At 40.8% G+C, this 18,545-nt stretch overlaps 1 protein-coding gene across 6 annotated transcripts in view; it reads right to left on the reverse strand.

Annotated features, from left to right (window-relative positions):
- Positions 1 to 10,131: 10,131 nt before the first annotated feature.
- Positions 10,132 to 18,545, reverse strand: part of GRID1 (glutamate ionotropic receptor delta type subunit 1) — a 485,778-nt gene continuing 477,364 nt past the window's right edge. For all 6 annotated transcript variants that reach the window (XM_071438687.1, XM_071438688.1, XM_071438689.1 and 3 more), the window contains one exon: positions 10,132 to 13,657. In XM_071438687.1, coding sequence (XP_071294788.1) covers positions 13,229 to 13,657 — 429 coding nt within the window. In that variant the 3' untranslated portion in view covers positions 10,132 to 13,228. The remainder of the gene's footprint in view (positions 13,658 to 18,545) is intronic.

Genomic DNA, 18,545 nt, shown 5'->3' on the forward strand with positions numbered 1-18,545 from the left:
TTGGAAGGGTCACACAGGATGAGCCAGTTGACATAACAAAAGTGCATTTTCAAAAAAGCATTTGAAGCTGTTTCTTGAAAGTGCTTCTTAGTGTCAAACTCAGTTGTTAAGAGATAGCAAAAGATCTTTTCCTGGATTAAGAATGGATTAATCTTTTAGCAACTTATCTCTTTACACGACTAAAAAATAAATAAGGATAAGGAAGTGGTCAGTTTTCAAAGGAAGCACATTCCAAGAAAAGATATTTCCTAGATTTCTGGCCAAAAATAGTCCCCATTCCAGCTTCATACTTCAAAAACATGAATATCAATTCTGAAGGTCTAGAGGGAAACAATGGCTTTCTTTATACATAAAAAAAGCTCAAAGATCCATCTCAAATAGCAGTAAAAGATCAATCAATTTTTTGGCAAAGGGAGGTATATTTTTACTGTGCCACAAAACAATTCTTTTCTTTATTTTTTAACATGGAGAAAAGAAAGGCCTGCTGTATAAGAGTAAATATTTCAATTAAATTCCATTGGGATGTGTCAGAACAATTCCAAACACATCCATATTTTAATAATGTATCAGTGAGATATCAATTATTACGTACCAATAATCCAATTAAAAATGCACTCTGAATAAACAGTCTGGCCCAAATCCAAACCTCCAGACTATTTCAACAACCTAATGGAAACATTAGGTGTCAGGCTGCATATTTTGTTTTCTAATTAAGGTAGTATTTGGCTGACATAGAACCAATTTACATGTAAAAGCCAAACAATTAAAAAGGTCACACAACTAAAACTTCGGCATTTCACACATGCAAATTGAACCACCCAGCAGAAAACAAACGCACACAGGCAAACACGAAGGAATGAGTTACACTGCACGTGTAAGTTCAGAAAAGAGCCACAGAAACATACACCCAAGCCTGTGGTTTCACCAATGCCTGATAAGTGGCTGTAGCAAAACCTAAAAAGAAAAAATTTAAACGATAAGATCAGGGTTGTGAAAGGTAGATGAAGATTGCAGCCCCTTCTCTGACTGCCTGTGCTCTGGATCACACTGACCCTGAAGCACTCACTGAGGCTGGGGCCAGTCCTGGTGCCCCGGGTCAGCTGTGAGCCCTCCCGGGTCTGCAGGGACACAGCTCCAAAGTGCCCAGGGATGCTCCAAGGCACTCCAGACACAAAGGCTGGGTAGAAACCAGCCCCCAAACGCTTCTGCCCCAGGGTGGGGAGCAGAGTTCTGCTCTGGAGCAGGGGGAGCAGCACCCAGGCCCCTGCCAGCCCTGCAGAGCCCCAAGCCCTGCCCAGGCACCCCAACCTCCCAGCCAGTGGTGGTGAGCAGAACAAAGGGGATTGTGTGATGGCCGAGAAGGCAATTCACTGGGAGGGGAAAAAGAACAACAGAAGAAGAGAAAGCAGCAATTGCCATGTGGCAGAACATGACAACTTTCTTAGTTCACCACTTCATCCAGCACTGACCCCATGGGTGAGGCCATGCTCTGGCACAGCTGCTTTGTACAAAACCAGCCTCAAGGAGAAGCACAAGCCAGGCTGAGAAATCCTCCTGCTTACAATGACAATTGTTTTAATGCTAATATACCATACTCAAGGCACAAAGTTGCAAATCTCTACTGGCTAAACAGAATTTTCCCCAGACACTGAAATTTAGATTTTGGAATTATTTTGCTATTCATTTTCTGCTGAATTTCCCCCCACACATCCTTCATAATTTTTCCACTCCATCAGCTGCACAAGTATATCAGGCAACAAGAACACAGATATTCCTAAATCCCCAAATTACTCTGTGAAAAAAATAAGTGACTGCGGTGCAAGAAATATTGTTCATGGCAGCCAAGTCAAATGTACAGCAGATCACTCTTTCCAGAAGGAAAAGAATTTTCATGCAGGCAAATCCCAAAAAGAGAAGCAAGGAGCAGCTGGAAAGCATGGATATGCTCTGCTGAATAACCACAGCTGGGGCTGGGAAGGACAACAGGAAAAGCCCAGTAAGAAATCCCATTTTCCTGGGGTATCAAGGCAGACCCCCAGCAAATCCTGCTGGCAAATCAGCCACGGTCCAACCCCAGCGAGGTGCAGACACACAGCAGCAGCACTGGGAGGAGTGGAATGCTTCTCCTTCCCACTGCTTTGCTTCTCCTTCCATTATAACCAGATGGGCTTTGTCCTGCTTGGAACATCTGAGGAAATTGCCAGCTGTGCTGTGACAGTGCAGGGGTCAAGACTGAAGGTGACATAATTAGCACTGTGGGATGGATCACAGTCCACAGAAAATTATCCTCATTTACATCAGCCACGGCAATACATCAAAGCCTTTAGTGCTCTGGAAGTTGAGTAAGAACTGATTATGACTGAGTCACAGAGAGGACAGATCCTGCTAGACAGAAATTAATTCCCTGCTCTTAAGGCTGAGACCCGGTGGTCATTTTCTTCACTTACACAACCCACACACAAACAATAAAACTTCAAACCTTATAATCCCCCAAAATCTTAGTTTGCCAAACATATTGCAGCAACCTTAAAAACAAACATGCAAAGGAAAGCCAGAGAAACACTGAACCTTTTCTTTCATCCCATCCAGGATTAAAACAAAACAACAGAAACCAAAAAACACTTGACAGGAAAAGTAAAAATCTACCTGAATAACAAAACATTTTAATTCAAGGTTTTCTGAAAGGCAGAAGGACCCTATTATGTGTCCCATTAATCAAAAGTGCTTTTTCAGCCAGATTGTTTCACTTAGACAAGACCATTCTTTGTGCTCTTAAAATTAGTGTACTTGGAACAATAGCCACAATAGAGCAAACAGGTAAAAATAAATACTCCTTCCTTATCCCATTAAAAGAGATAACATCACCTTTGTGTTTATACACTAATATAATATTTGAAAAATCTATCCCATCAGAACCTGCAGAAATTATTGAACTAAATTTACTAAAGAGGACTGAAATGTACAAACAACATTAGCATTAATAGAATATAAGCCATATTTACTGCAGTTTATTTAATGGCCTCTGCATTAATAGTCCTTTCTCTCTATATAGACAGAATTAGGAGTGAAGCACTAGCTGTTTACAGTGCTGAAAGGCTTCTTTACTGCTTTTATTTTTGAACAGTTGGGTTTTTCCCCACAGGATTTAAGGTCTCTATGGCTCACAAAGGATAGCTAATAGAAGACACAAGCAAACATTCAGCATTTGAAGATCCAATCAATCTGAAATATTTTATATTATCAGAACTCACAAATGCACATCTCTTTCCATGTTATGTATTGTACCACAACAGAGACCAAAGGCACCTCTGCCCAGAGGCAGAACAAGGCTCAAAGTACTTCGACTGTTTTGGGTTGTAATTGTGATTTAAAGCCCTCTTTTCCTTATTCTCTCCTTGCAGGTAGATGCAAAACTTGTCTGAAATTTTCCAATTATTAAAATGAAAATGTACTCAAAATAATGAAACTTATCAAAGTAAAAACAAAAAAACCAAAAACACCACAAAAACCCCAAAGCAAAATTATAAACCCCACCTTCCACAAATATTTGGGGGGGGGGGGGGGGGGGGTTGAATTATTCATCCAAAAGAGTGAAACAGCTTGGAAATCTCAACCCAAGCATCTGTCATGACAAGCACAAGACAATGTTGAACTGTTTTCTTTGATCAGGGACTATCAAAGGGGCCCTGTAGAGTTTGGCTTATAAGTCCCATCGAAATTTAATAGTTGGAAGATTTTAAATGTCTTTGACTCCATCATAGCACTAACTTTTACCTTTTTTCTTGGTTGTCAAAAGACTTGAGCTATTTCTTTCTAGCGCTTGAAAAAACAAAGGCAAGTGACATCTAAATATCATCAACATGTGCCAGCATTCAATCTCTCAATAATGCCTTAATAAACCCATCATAACTAAAGCCAGGTGAGTAATTTAATGCTAATTATTTCCAATTAACTGCTTCTTTTAAAAACAAAAGCAAAGTGAAATTTTAATGTTTCTTTATCAACTGTGAACATTTCTAATTTGCAACTCACAGAGTAATCATTTTGACTTTCAACTCCAGCTAATTTAAAACCAAAATCCTATACAATTCCCAACTAGATGAATTACAGACCCTCAGTTCCACTGTCAGCTTTGATCAAATCTAAAATTTAGAAAACTTCAAATAATATACTCTAATGCAAAAAAAAAAAAATGTAGAAGCACAGGAGCTGCAGAGGAGGAAATTTTTTCTTTTTTTTTAATACATTGTTATCTTATCATCAATTCCCACATATACAGAGGCTTTTGTCTTTGAAAAAATAAGCACTTCATTGGTGAGGAAAAATAATTCTCCCTTAAAATTTTTTATAATATGTCTTAATGCTTGTTCTTATAACAGTTTGAGGTCAAGGCAAAAGAGCCTAAATTCCCAGCCACTGAAGTGAACCTACTGCCAGTCCCCAGTGCCTGGAGCTGAGCCTGCTCCTGCCCAAGGCACTGCTGACTCAGAGTGCCAGAGTAGAACCAATTCCTATTCCCCAGCCTCAGCCAAACCAAAAACCCAAGCTCCCAATCCATGAGAGTTGTAATTCCCAGCTGCTGGCACTGTGCCTCACACCTTGCTCCCCAAATGGGAAGGGAAATCCAGGCTCACCTGCTCCACCACAGCCACATCTCTCAGCCCCTGCTCAGCTCTGCCTCCAGGCCTGTGTGACAGCATTCCCCAATCCCCCTCCTTCCCTCTCCCCCACAGGACCTCTGCAATTCTTCCCTGAAAGGCAGAGAAGGGTTTGCCTTTGACAATCCACACAGGTAAAGGGATTAGGTGATAAAGAGTAATTAAATTGACAGTCTAATTTAACACTTTGCATTTTGCGTGCTTTTACTGTGTGCTGTTTGAGTTCTTAATAAAAGGTTTAATACACTTTTCATGGCACTTAATACTGTGGAACTAAGCAGCTTTACAGCTAAAGGTCTGGGACTTGCCCAACTGCTTTATATGCAGGCTAGCATATCCTAGGATTCTTCTTTTGCAGCCTCGTGGCAAAATACCTATGCCCTGGTGGAAGTTTTGCTCTGGGGCCGAGCAAGCTGTTCACCTGTCCCACACTCTGGTACCAGCTCTCTCCAGTTGTGAGAGCCTTCTCCTGTCCTGCCTTCCACCACCATTTTCTGGATGTGATATTCCAGCCCTTAGAGGCATACTTCAGCATCCAAATCTCACCAGGCAGGGCACCTTCACCTTCTGTGCTCCTACAGAATGTGGCCAGACTCCCTGCAATCCAAACCCCTCTTTGTGTCCTCAGGCAGGTGGTTTCTCTCTGAAACCCTGGAAGTTGTTCAGGTATTGTCTCACAACAACTGAAGTTGCTGTCTGCACCAGCCATCAGAGCTGCCCAAGGATGATCAGCAGCTGCATTGAGCTGTCAGGAGCCAAAAGTGACATGGCTGTGGATTAATGGCCCAGCCTGTCAGGATGGCATGTATTTGCTGTGTGCAGAAGATGAAACATCTACTTTCCAAAGAGCAGGATTTGCTTTACAATAGACCTCTGCATTGCCCAGAGCAGCGATATTTTTCTGTCACTGAACGTCAACAAGCTACAGTCTGGAGTAAAATATGGTTTACTAAACCTCTGAATTCATAGAGCTTCATATTCCTCCGTGGCAGATGTTACAAATATGCAGACAGACACTCCTTATTGATCCAAATGGTTTGCAGAAACTCCATTTGAAAGCATATGTTTCTCTGCTCGACATTTTGACATGAATGACAAGACAAAGCTAGGAATGCAAATGCACAAGAAGAAACTGTTCTTGTGTTGTAAAAGCACATTCCCCCTGCCAAAGAGTTGGTAAATGTTGCACAACTAATCACAGCCCAGAAAGATGTGTGAGCTGACCTACAGGCACAGAACAGGAGGGGAAATCCAACAGCACAGACTTAGTACAGCCTGACAGGATCTGCACAGCCCAATACAACCACTGCTTGTTCTCTCCCAGCGCCAGGACCAGTCTAACAGCAAGTTTCACCATGCAGAATCACATCAATTTCAGGAGACCTTCATGTAAAGAATGACAGCAGCATCCAGCAACTCATATGCTCCCCAGTCCATGGGCCAGGGCACATTCACACTCCAAACACAGCATTTTTGCCATTTAATTTCCAGGCCTCACCAACCCTTCCTGATGGGCCTGCACCCTCAGCACTCCTCTCTGGAGACCTGCAGCCCCCAGCTCCTCCCCAGGCTTGCCTCCAGTTCCCTTTCCCCAGCAGCTCCCCATCCCAGGGCTGCTCTGGGGCTCTCTGGGATGTTGGCAGCAAACCCTGCATTGAAATGCCACCTCACTCCACTGGGAATAGACCTGGGGGCTCCACTCCACCTTAGTGTCTGCTAAACTGGAAGCTGAAAGCTCTTGTGACCAAAGCACTCTCCCAAAAAATTCTCACTATCATCCAAGCTGGCTTTAGGATCAAGCAAAACATCACAATATATGTTTTCCTGGCCGGCTCTTAAACAGCAGCTAAAACACAGAACTGCTAAATTTCAACAGCCTGTAAATGCTCTACCTGCCCACACCCAGCACTCATGAGGAGTTTCTCCTGCCCCATTATCTGCCCAGCAACAGAGCCAACACTGCAAAGCAGCATCCTCATGCACAGGCAAACCCACACATGGGCACTGCCACTGCCTCACCCCAGCAGGACAGCCCTGGCCCTTCTCCTGGGGGCAGTGGGCAGCAAGCAGAACCAAGACAACTGGAATCCCCAGTAGTGCCCCCATGAAAAAGGGTCTGCAACCTGTGACTATAACTACAGCCACAGCACGCTGTAACCTGTAACTACAGCCACTACAGCAGACTGAACACAGAAACCTCTCAGTGTCTGCTTAGATTTACTTGCAATTACACATTTCAGCACTTCAGTGGGCTGTTATATTTTGCTGCTGGTAAGTATTTAATTTGACAGATTTGCTTCAATATAAATCATATAAAAAACACATTAAACAAAAGCCAATTTCTTTTCTGCTGATATATAGAAAGGGCTGTATAAATCTGGGATCTCTCTTCACAGTTGTCATGGTGTGTAGACTTGCAGTTCAGTGCAGACCCCAGTGCAGCAGAGCACTCAAGGTTAACTTAAAACAGCTGAGCAGTCCCAGGGAGTTCAAGGAGCTCACTCACCTGCTTAAAATTAGGCACATATGTAATTTGCAACGTGCATTTAAACTCCACCATCAATCCCTTCTGTTCTTTTAGCTGCAATTCTCACCTGAAGTGTAGGGCTCTGCTGCGTTCTACTTAACCACTTTGGAAATAACTCCATAAGAATACAGATACGTTTCACACAATGAAAAGAATTTTAGAAAAATACTGAAACATAAAAAAACTTCCAAGAGGCTTCCTTTCATGGCTGAGTGACTTTTTTAGAACGAGAGTCTAAAAGCAGACTGATAATTACCTACAGCTGTAGGCAATTAACCCTCAGGCTCCATCTCCCCACCCATACAGTTTCCATTATAGCACTGTAGCAAAACCGTTAAAAACTGAAACAAAGTTTTTTATCTCGAAAAAACGTGAGGGCACAACAAGCTGTGTTGGAGGGTTTTCACCTAGAAATGTTTCAGGGGATATCCACATTACAGTCACAGGTAGCACATTATACAGAAATCAGATTCTGTCCCAGCAACTCATCCAAGGGTTTGAAACTTCAGCAAAATGGGTAGAGATTTTTTTTTTTGTTTAAGCTTTTTACTTACCTTTTTGCTGTGTGTATTTATGAGTCTGAGGATTTCTCCTCCTCCTTACGTGATATAGAGGCCAAACAGACCCCCTCAAAACTACAGAGCCTTATAACTGCAACAACAGAACTAGTAACTGAAAGATAACACACCTTTCAAAGAAACCTATAAATATAAATTCAAAAAAGACAAAGCAACTCTCCCATAGTTGCGCCCTACTACCACACAACGTGAAGTTTCTACCAGCATTAATTGATTTCAAAGAAAGCTATCAATTTCAGCAGGGACAAAAGAAAATAATTTAGGTAGTGTGCCTGAAAGCTTACAGCAAGAAAAGAAAACAACCCACAATAAAAAAAGAAATCTCCATTAAGGCTGACAGTAAATTTAGGACAAAACAAAACTCAGTAAAAAGCTAAAGCACAACTTGCTTTTCTTATTGGTTACCTTACAAGCTTGGAGAGCCCACATTTTGTTCTGCTTCCCTCCAACACCAGAAGAAAGCACCAGGCATGTTCAGGAGCCCAGAGACCTGTGCAGCTCAGAGCACAAAGCCCAAACTCTGCCTGCAGCCCGAGAAGTGAGAGCTTTATGGGGAGCTGAGTGGAGCTGATTGAGGTGATTTGTCCCAGCTGCAGCCCTGAACAGCCCCGGGAGTGTCTCCCAGCAAACAGCCCACAGCTGCTTTGGGTGAAATCACTGATTACAGCTGATTCTGCCCAGCTGAGCAACAATCAAGCCAAAAAACAGGCACCGCCAAACAAATCATTTCAACTCTTAAATAATATAACGACTGTTTCTGGTAGAACAAATGCTGTTTTTATTTGTTTCCTAAAAATTAAGAAAAATAATAATTAGCTGAGGCAACTGCTTGTATGATGGAATTGAGGCTTCCCATACAAGTAATACAGCTTTACTAAACATGAGTTGTAACCATCCTTTTCTCCCTCCCCCTTCACCACGTCAGATTTTACCTTTAATTTTGCCTTTCTTCAGAGTTTTCTTCTGACTTTCTCCTTGCCTTTCCCAGGATGATGCCAAAGGATGTGGTTTCTCTGAGAAATTTCCAACAGGGTCCCCCAAATGTGTTGTGTTTAGATTTATGTCACTCTTTAGCTGCTCACAATGTAAGTTCAAGTCAGTAAAGCAAAATAAAATAAAATAACAAGGTCTGAACACTGTGGTTTCTGTACCACCCCACTAACATTGATTTCCTCCAAATGCTCCACTTGTCACCAACCCAACAGCTTTAAGCTCAGAAGAGAGCAATTCCAAAATTTTAAAAGATTTTAGGAAGAATTTTCTTTCTTTAAGCAATCTCAGCATAAAGTTTAAACTGTAATCCATGTTACATGCTCAAAATTGTAATAAAGTTCCTCTTTTAGGTTAATTTTTGAGACATTTTCCTTTTCAGAGCCACCCCAGTTTATAGAAAGGAGTGCTCTTGAGCCCAATATTAAGAGCTAAACCTTCACCTGCTGAAACTCAGTATGCTTGACCCATTCCCTGGAGGGAAGCTGATTTACACAGGTGAGAACCCAGGTTCAAGTGGTTTATTCTATGAGCAGACTAAGAAAAAGTGAATTGTTTTGCTGAGACTTCACCTACAATGCAGCAATGGTTATCAAAGCAAGGCAGATATTGGGAACTTCACTTTGCAAGACAAGTATTGCACACATGTAGTTGTAACTCAGCATAAAAACATTCTATCAAGTTTCAACTCTGAAATTAAAAAGCACAATTACTCTTTTTTTTTTCCATTGCAATAGGAAAACATGATATACTAAGAAATAAGAGCAATGCATTCTTCAGATTGAAAGCAGATTGCCCATGGATTGCAAGCAAATAGAAGAAACTGAGTCACATTTTGGTAAGAAAGTAATTTCTAAACTAATGGGTTGGTAGAACAAGACAGGCTAGAAGTGCTGTGCCACAGATGTCACTTTTGTGAAAGCTCATCATCAAAAGAGCACAATAAAAGGAAGGTACATTTCATGTTCAATCACCTTTGCAATGTAAACATTCCAGAGGAGTTGGGATATTTGGGGTCACACATTATTCCCTATTTTAAGTACACTCAGGGAAGTTCCAGTTGAAAAACCAGAGCACAGTTTGGTCTTCAAAGTTTTCAGAAACTGCTGCAGTTTTTCTGCTTCAACTTGCCAGATATTAAAGGTGAAGGGTCAAACCTGCAGGTGGTGTAAATAAGCACAGCTCTGTGAGAGCTTTCACCTTATGCTCATTTACATCACATGGAAATTATATTTCTCACTTCTTCTGTGAGTAATTGCACATGTATATATATATATATATATATATATGCATGTGTGTGGTGAATACATATTATAGAGAAAGTGAATGCTTTGATCTGTCAAAAGGAAGATACAAATATAAAACAGGAGACAGGATATGAAAATCATACATTCTGCATTTACTTTGAAAACTGAAAGTTATGGGGAAAGAAACATTGTTTATGTTCAAGGAGAACCTGGTGATTTGCTTCAATAATCTAAAACCAAACCACTAGCACATGAAGGATTTAACAGCTTCCTGTCAGGGCTGACAGGCTCAACCTATGACTTGCTAACTTTTATATTAACAAATAATTACTAGACAGTGAGAGATCCATGGCAGATTCCTAGTTCTGCAGTGTAGACCCTGGTGCAGCAAAGCACTCAAAACTTAAGGTTAACTTAAAGCAGCTGAGTAGTCCCAGGGAGTTTGGCCAGCTCACTCACCTGCTTAAAATTAGGCACATATTTAATTTGAGACCTGTGTTTTAACTCCACCATCAATCAGCAATGCATTTCACCTGTGCACAAAGCAGGTGCTCCCCACAGGGCTCACACATGCTTAAATACTTTTCTGAAAGAGGGCTGCGTGGTTTGATTCTTCAAGATGCTGCTCATCACAAGTGTAGTCCTGCAAAGCATTCAAACAGGTGAGTCATATCCTGTGCATGAGAATAAAGGAGCTCTAACATCACTGATAAATTAGACTGCACTTCCAAACTTTACAGCACACAGCAAGGGTAAGCCAGGAGGAGAACACTGAATATGAAGAATGCTAAAGTTTATCCCCAAAATATATTGTATTCACAAGTTTTTCCACAAATGCAGGTCAGTTAAAATTACAGTGCTTTAGTCTATAATATGAAAAAGATCTAATATGAAAGCAGAGATGCCTTAGTAAAAGAGGGTTTCAAGCCCCTGCTCTGGGCTTTGCTGCAGCAAGTCAGCAGCATGTTTTGTGAGTAACAGCTCAGCAGCAGCTCAGGACACCTCCAGCAGGTTTGTGTGCCACAACAGATCACACCCTTGTGGCCACTCAAGCACCTCCTTGCACCTTTTCTGCAGCATGTTCCTCTGCTGCTGCTAAAATCTTAAATTGGTCACAAAATGAGAGATTTTTCCAACAAAAATCCTTGCACTCTTTATCCAAAGCATCTTTACAGATTTCTGTGTGTACATAATCTTTTAGTGCAGCTATTTCTGCCATAACTAATTAGTGTATTTATTGAAGATTTTGTTTTCCTGTGGCCATAGGTTTGTTAAGACAACAAATAGAAAAAATAATATGACAAAAGAAGAACAAAAATCCAAAGTTTTTGTGGGCCAAACCTCCAAATAGCATAAATCTAGTCAGCAAATAGTGCAATTTGTGCCAAGCTACAAAATTGCACCATCTTCATGAGAAACCAGCTTGACAATAGACAAATGAATCCCTCTAAGAATACTCCTCCTCTAAGCCCATCATCAATATTCCTCATTTAAAAAGTGTTAGGCTGAGTATACTCTTCCATAAGGCTGGTTTTATGTCACAGTTTGACTTTTCTTCCCTACTGCTTAAAGTAGAAATGTAAAAATGTGGGGACTTTAATCACCCCATAAATATATGTGTTGTGTAATTATGCAAATCAAATTAGGAGCAGTGAATGGAATGTTTATTTACCCAGAAACCTGACCCAGATTGCCTGCTGACTTTCCTGGGATGTGAATGCATTTTTACCTCTGTTCAAACAGAATTTTTCACCCTAATGTAGACAGTGATTTTGCCGCACCAGGATCTACAGCCTTTTCCAAATAGCAGTGCTCTAATAAAGTGAAGAAATCCAGCTGCAAAGGGAAATTACAACCTGGTATTAGGGAAAAATTTGAGAAGACACTAAATTATCCCAATTTTGAAAGAGAGTGATGGTCCATGAAGAGTAGGAGGGGGAACAGGGATCCATTATGTTTGGCATTTAAACTTCAGTTTGGGAAGGAAACAATGTGTTAGATTTTTTGGTTTGGTTTTTTCTTGTCATACGACATTGCACTGGTAATATTTGCATGACAAGACATTAAATAAGCAATATGTGTTGCTCTATCTTTGTCTTCTGTTTCACAGACAAAAAAAAAAGGCTTTGTACAGCCATTTCTACCAAGATTATAGACATGGCCATTAAAATGTTTCTCTTTACAAAATCAATGGAAAAAAAGCAGAGCTGTGCTTATAGTCTTGTCATTCAGGGATATGATTTCAACAGGGAGCATTGCATCCATTACACAACAAATTCAGTGAAATCTTAAAGAAAGAGATGGCACCAGAGGGCACAGTCACTGCAGTGCCATTACCTCCTGCCTTTACAGTTCCTCTTTGCCTCACTCCATTGGTTCCTCCCCATTTTCAGTCATGTACACAAGAAAAAAAAGAGCTGAGCAGTTTTTCTTAAAAGCTTTCCACTTAACCTAAAACCTGTTGTTCATCAAAGCATTTATATATATAATATATATGTCATAATATATATAATATATATTATATATATATGTATAACAAAACATAGAAAGTTAAATAAAAAGAGCCACACAGCACAGCTGACAGTAAAACCACATTCCAATAATCCTGTGCTTAAATTTAGAAACTGTGTGGAAGTTTAAATCCTTGTTAGAAGGAAAATGTTCTCTGTTTATTGTTTGTTGGATTTGAGTTATAATTCACCTTTAAAGCATTTTTTACTGCTATGCTAATACCAGCTGCTAAGTTCTCTGAGTGAATTGTCATCTTGGCTATAAAACAGGGTTCTGGGGAAAGGAGAAATCTGAGTATGGTGAATTTTTCTAGCAAGAAAGAGATAATTTTTTTGCTCTTAAAAAAACCATACCTGTAAGGGAATAAGTGTTGAAATCCATGGGAAAAAAAGAAAAGTATGGCCCTCAGTCCCAGTAACAGGTCTTCTTTGGCACTTGAGAACGACCACAAGTAGTTTGCCTTTTTATTCATATAGAACAAAATTTACAAAGTCATTCATACATTTTTGTTTGTTTTTTGTTTTGTTTTTTACTTACTTCGAAAATTGGGAATATTCAAAATACACTTTTACCCCACTTCATTCTTTCATTATTTACAAGTATATACAAGAAAAATGTAAGAGTTCATTTTCTTTTTCTTTTTTTTTTTTTTTTTTTTTGTTTCTTTTAAATTTTGTATTAAAAATCTCTGCTGGTTGTTTGTACTGTTTGTTCTCGTCATATGGACGTTCCGTGCGAGGGCTCCATCGCTTCTGGGATGACTCCCCCCGGCACGGACTGGAATGACATTGGGATCGGGGTTTTCACGGGGCTCTGCCGGAATAGTCCTCCGTTGGGTGACCTGTGTTTGCACTGTATGGAGGGCATGGTGGCTGAGCTGCTCAGGGGCAGCGGCAGGTTGCTGCCCGAGGCAGCTGTCAGTGTCCTGCTGGCACCATGAGTTGTCTGTTCTGGTAAAAAGGTGCTGACAGAAAGTTGCGTGTTCTGGTACTCGCGCACCGGCTCCAGGGTCTGGGCTGGCTGCATGCCCCCGATCTCCAGCGCCGAGATCTCGATGGACGCTGGGGAGATCTGCTTGTGGGCTATGTCTTCATCAATTAAACTGTTCATGCGTCTGTGCACCTGCTCCAGATTCACTTCTTTGTCCTAGTGGGGAAGAAACCAGAGCAATCAGTCCAAACACAATGTCCAACCCCATCTGGCCCCCTTCCTTTCCTCTGTGTGACCAGAGCTGCTGATCACTCATTACATCACTTGGATTTCAACTGTGCCTGGGCAAAACCTCAAGGTCTGGCGACATCTCCAGATGAGAAACCTGCTGAAGAAAACACCGGCTCAATCCCAGCCTGCTGGAGCTCCCGATGTTGTCAATCCCATCCTCCTGGGAGGTAAACTGATGTCTGGCATCAGGCACCAGCACATCCCTCACACCCTTGGCTCACCTTGCACAAGCTCAGAAAAAAACCTATAGCAGGCAAACAAATGACCTGGGACTCCACATTCCACTGGGCAGCTTGGCCCTTTGTCACCACATGACAGCTCACCACTATCTCATGTATCTGCAGAGCATTTTCTAAAGAACATGTCAGTAAAAAAACCCTAACTTCAGGGTGGTTGCTTCATTGAAATCTACTGGCCAGGGGTTATGGTGATGATGAATTCCTGCCCTCCCATCAGGAGGCTCTGGGTCACCTGTGTGGCACAGAACAGAAACCCACTGGAGCAGCACTGAGAGAGGCCAACTCTGGGAGCCCAGGGGAGGGAACCATGCATTTGAGTATGGAACAGTTCCATGACAGACCGTAAGCTGTCTGTCATCTTGACATGTCATCTGGAAAAGTCTATCTGTGGTCAGAGCTCAGGAAAACAGTGTTGGTCTTTAGCTTCTGAGAATGCGTTTCCTAAGGTTCACAGAGTGGTGTCTTCATCCGTCTGTCAGAACCACTCACTCAACACACTTCAGCTTCCATGAGGAAACACAGCAAAAGTTGTCTTTAAATCCTGAAGTAGCAAAGACCTACAGTGGGCTGTTTATCACCTCAGTACAGCATTCAAGATGCTCAAACTGGGAAGCAACAAAATTGGCAGGGTGAAGTCAACCACCTGGGATGGTGTGTGACTGATTTTTAACAGCTAGCATTGTACTGCCAATAAAAAGGTATTACATGATATAATTTCTCTACATTTCATAAAGCACAGCTATGACTGCAGTTGTAGTTATTTGATGCAAGTGTAACACACAGAAGAATAGCAGCAAAGCATAACAGCCCAACAATCCTGGAACTGGAGAAATTCCCTGGTCCAACACAAACCTGTAATTACATTACTCAGAACAGCAAAGCTCGAACCTAGGGAGCAGGACTACCCAAAACTTTTGTGTTCCAGTAATCCCTGACTGCCCAAGGTCAACCTGGGCTTAAATGTTGGTTTAACACAACACCAGCAGCCTTACTGATTCATACCAAGGTCCAGGCTCTGTGAATGAAGTACAAAGTGTCACTGCCACTCACTCCTTTTAATATTTCATCACTGGTGTTCAGGTGGAGCACAGAGAATTACAATCTTATTCCAGTGGTATTCTCTGCTATGCAACTTTGCTTTCCCCTGTAAATTGACAAGCCAACTCCAAAGTCCTTGATTCCAGTCAATGTCAACTACAGATTCAATTGTAACCCTGTGATTTAACACCCCTTCTACATTACTCAAGAACCGTTGAATTTGCTGATCCCTGCATGGGTTTGGAGATGAATTAGTGTTACATGATGTACAGTTCAAACCTGTGTCCTTAGCTTAGGCTAAATCCATATTGATTTCAAATGGAATACAATTGCTCCACAATTACAGGGCTGAGCTGCATGTTGCAAATTCTTTGCTAATCAGTGGAAAATGAATTCCTATTTAATTTCTGTCATAAATTCACCAAAATCCCAGTGAAGCTCCCAGAAACCTGGGGATATAATCTTCCTCACCAAAGAAACAAATAACTTTTTAAAAATCCTGCTTTTTCAGCCAAATCCTCTAATCGGATAATTTTGAATTAGAGACAAATCAATGGATAATAAAATAAAAATTAAACTTTTTTGACATGAAGGGATCACACAACACTTGATCAGATAACCCCTGCAGCTCTATTAAGTCCTTCCTGACAACAAACACACCTGACCTGTAAGGCCCGTCATTCAACACATTAGACAATGCACTAAGCTGATGATAACTCAGACATTCTTCCCTAAACTCTAGGGAAGGAAACTTAAGGATTTATGGTACAGTGGCCAGAGGGTTACATGGATTTAATTCATCATTTCCTCAGCTCCTTTTTCTTGAACTAAAATTGTAGACCTGGGGCAAACGTGAGAAAAGTTCTTCCATTATTCCCAATGGGAGTAATCTCGACCTCTCTGGGTGGGTTCCTTTGGAACAGATGTCCAACCACTCACTGCTGTACTTTCCTCACCTGTTTGCCAACAAAAGCTTGCTGTAAAGTTCAGCTTGTGTACAAACTGCAGCCAGCACCACACATGATGATGCTGTGTCTAAGGAGCTAACTCCCAGAAGCCCATTATGCAATGCCTCCTTAGGTACCCTGTACTGTGTCTTTTCTAAATGCTGCTGCTAGCTGGCATGTGGACTCCTAGCTGCCATTCTGGGTATCTGGGACTCATGTTCTTGTCAAGCCTCCACTACAAAATAAGAAAACAAAAGAGAACTCGGGTTAGAACTGAGCAAATATTAGAGCAAATATTCCTAAATGAGGCTTTGGCAAAACGTTCACGACTCATTTGTACTTTTCTGAGCTTTTGCCAAATACTAATGCCTTCTTCAGATCATTTCAAGAGAAAATATACACCAATGTTTTATTTATATTTTAATTTTTTTTTGATTGCAAGTACATCCTAAGTGTATTCATCCTGCTTTGCTAGTGGAACAAGTAAAATTTGACTTTGATAAAGCCAACCCAGAGGGAAAGGTAAGGTTTCAATAATTGCAACAAGCAGTCATTAATTGTTTGCAGAGAGAAAATAAATTCGTGAATGAAGCAAGATCTTCATTTGGAGCATCTGGGCACAGAAGGGCATAAAATTCAAAGCATGAATTAATCTTGATTAATTGAATTAATATTTAGCTGAGCCCTTTTAGATGTAAACATGAAGAGCCACAGCTGGGATGCTCTTAATACACATCCCTGGGTCCAGACCATGGGGATCATTAAGGAACATTCCATATCCTTTGGGATGTTCCCCTCTCCTGGCCTGACAGGCCTTCTGCTATGCACAGCCCACCCTGGGACAGCAGCCTCAGGAAATGGTGGATTTGCAGTTGCTTATTTTTCACAACACAAACTCATGTTTCACTGTGCTAAAACTTTCATTCTCAATAAAGATTAAAACCAGTTCCTGCACACAGACATCCCATTCCATCTACACCAGAACACTTTGTGAAGGACACAGAGAAGTAAACTCTCTTTAAGATCTCTTTAAGAGGTAGGGGTGATGATTTCACTTGCCTACTTCTCTTTCTTCAGCATTAAGGACAACTTGCTGGCCTTATTAAGATCAAAGAAAAGTTTTTAAAGGCATTCAACAGAACAGGAATTCACATTATTCCCTCTTTTCCTTGTCAAAATAAAATGTTTGCAAAGGTTATGGAAAACAACTTGTCTCTGAGGATTTATAAAATCACATTTTTAAAGGCTCTTTCCTTTTTCTTTGTCTTATTAGAAAAGAGCAGCTAAATAACTAAATGTCAAGGTTTGTATGAGACTATCTTAATGGTGAATGAATGATTCTTCAAATCCTTTTAAAAAACCCCAGATAAAATTCAGAAACCCTTGAAAAGATTAGTTTGTCATTGCACACCATAAAACTGCTTTGAATCTAAGATTTCCAGAAGAAGAGGTTTTGGGATAGCATTATGTGACAAGTCAACCTTTCAGACTCTGTAAATTCTGTAAACCTAATCTTTTTTTTTCCCTTTATTTTTCTTCTGGGAAATTCAGTAACATAGCATATGTTACTGAAAACGAACAAGATAAATGGAGAAAGGTTTAAATGGCAATACAGCCAGAAAAAGAAATCTTAAAAGTTATTATGTTTTATCCATTGTCAGCTCCATGTTCTCTATTCTTTTTTTGGTCCTGTGCTTCTCATTAAAGATCAGTAATTTGTAAAAAACAAATCTTTTTTGCACTTAATGTATAAAATTTAGTTAATATTATAAACATGTCACATCTCAGACATTTCATGCCAATTCAACTTCACTTCTCATCTATGGCTGTGTTGGACACAAGTATATGCTTGTGTTGCCAGGAGAAGATAAAATAGTTTTCCTTTGCTGGCTTCATAATTCTATTTTCAATATTAATGTTGTACTCCAAATAGATCAGTTGAAGAAATTAATCAGTGAAGGAAACAAACGTGTAGGGAAAATTAATTATACACCCAGGCTTATCCTCTGCAGCTTAAGGAAAACAGCTAAACAACCATTGCTCCTGGTCAGGAAATTCTGTTATGCATAAATACCAAGTGAAATGTCAACATCCCCCAGTGAGTTTGAGTTCTGGAAGGGCCTTAGAAGGGCAGGTTTCTGATAGGTCCCAAGCACTTGCTCATGAGCAACAGGTTCAGTGGCCTATGACTGACAGCAGGAGCACGCCCTGGCTTGGAGTGCATCTGGAGGATGCTCACCAGAATTACCTGGGAATGAGTAAACCTGCATGGTCACACCTGCAAGAAACTATGACTCCCTTTGAGGACTAACCAAGTCTGCCCTTTTCACACAGAGTGAAATTATGACAACATAATGCAGACACCATCATTTACAGAGTAATCAATTTTTTTTTCCCCAGCTTATTTTCTGTGACTCTTGACAGTTGGTTCTAATAAAGCCTGTGAGCAGTCATACTGAAAGAATATGGTACCAATTGGGAGGTTTGGAGTCAGTGAACGTGATCAAATTCAAGAGTGTTGGAAAGGAGCTACTGGCTGATGGTTTTAAGAGATTGCCTACATCCCTCTAAATACAATTAATTAAATGG

This window comes from Agelaius tricolor, unplaced genomic scaffold, assembly GCF_023055355.1.
Source record: "Agelaius tricolor isolate 1412-34295 unplaced genomic scaffold, bAgeTri1.0.p SCAF_13, whole genome shotgun sequence".
Taxonomy (NCBI): Eukaryota; Metazoa; Chordata; class Aves; order Passeriformes; family Icteridae; genus Agelaius; species Agelaius tricolor.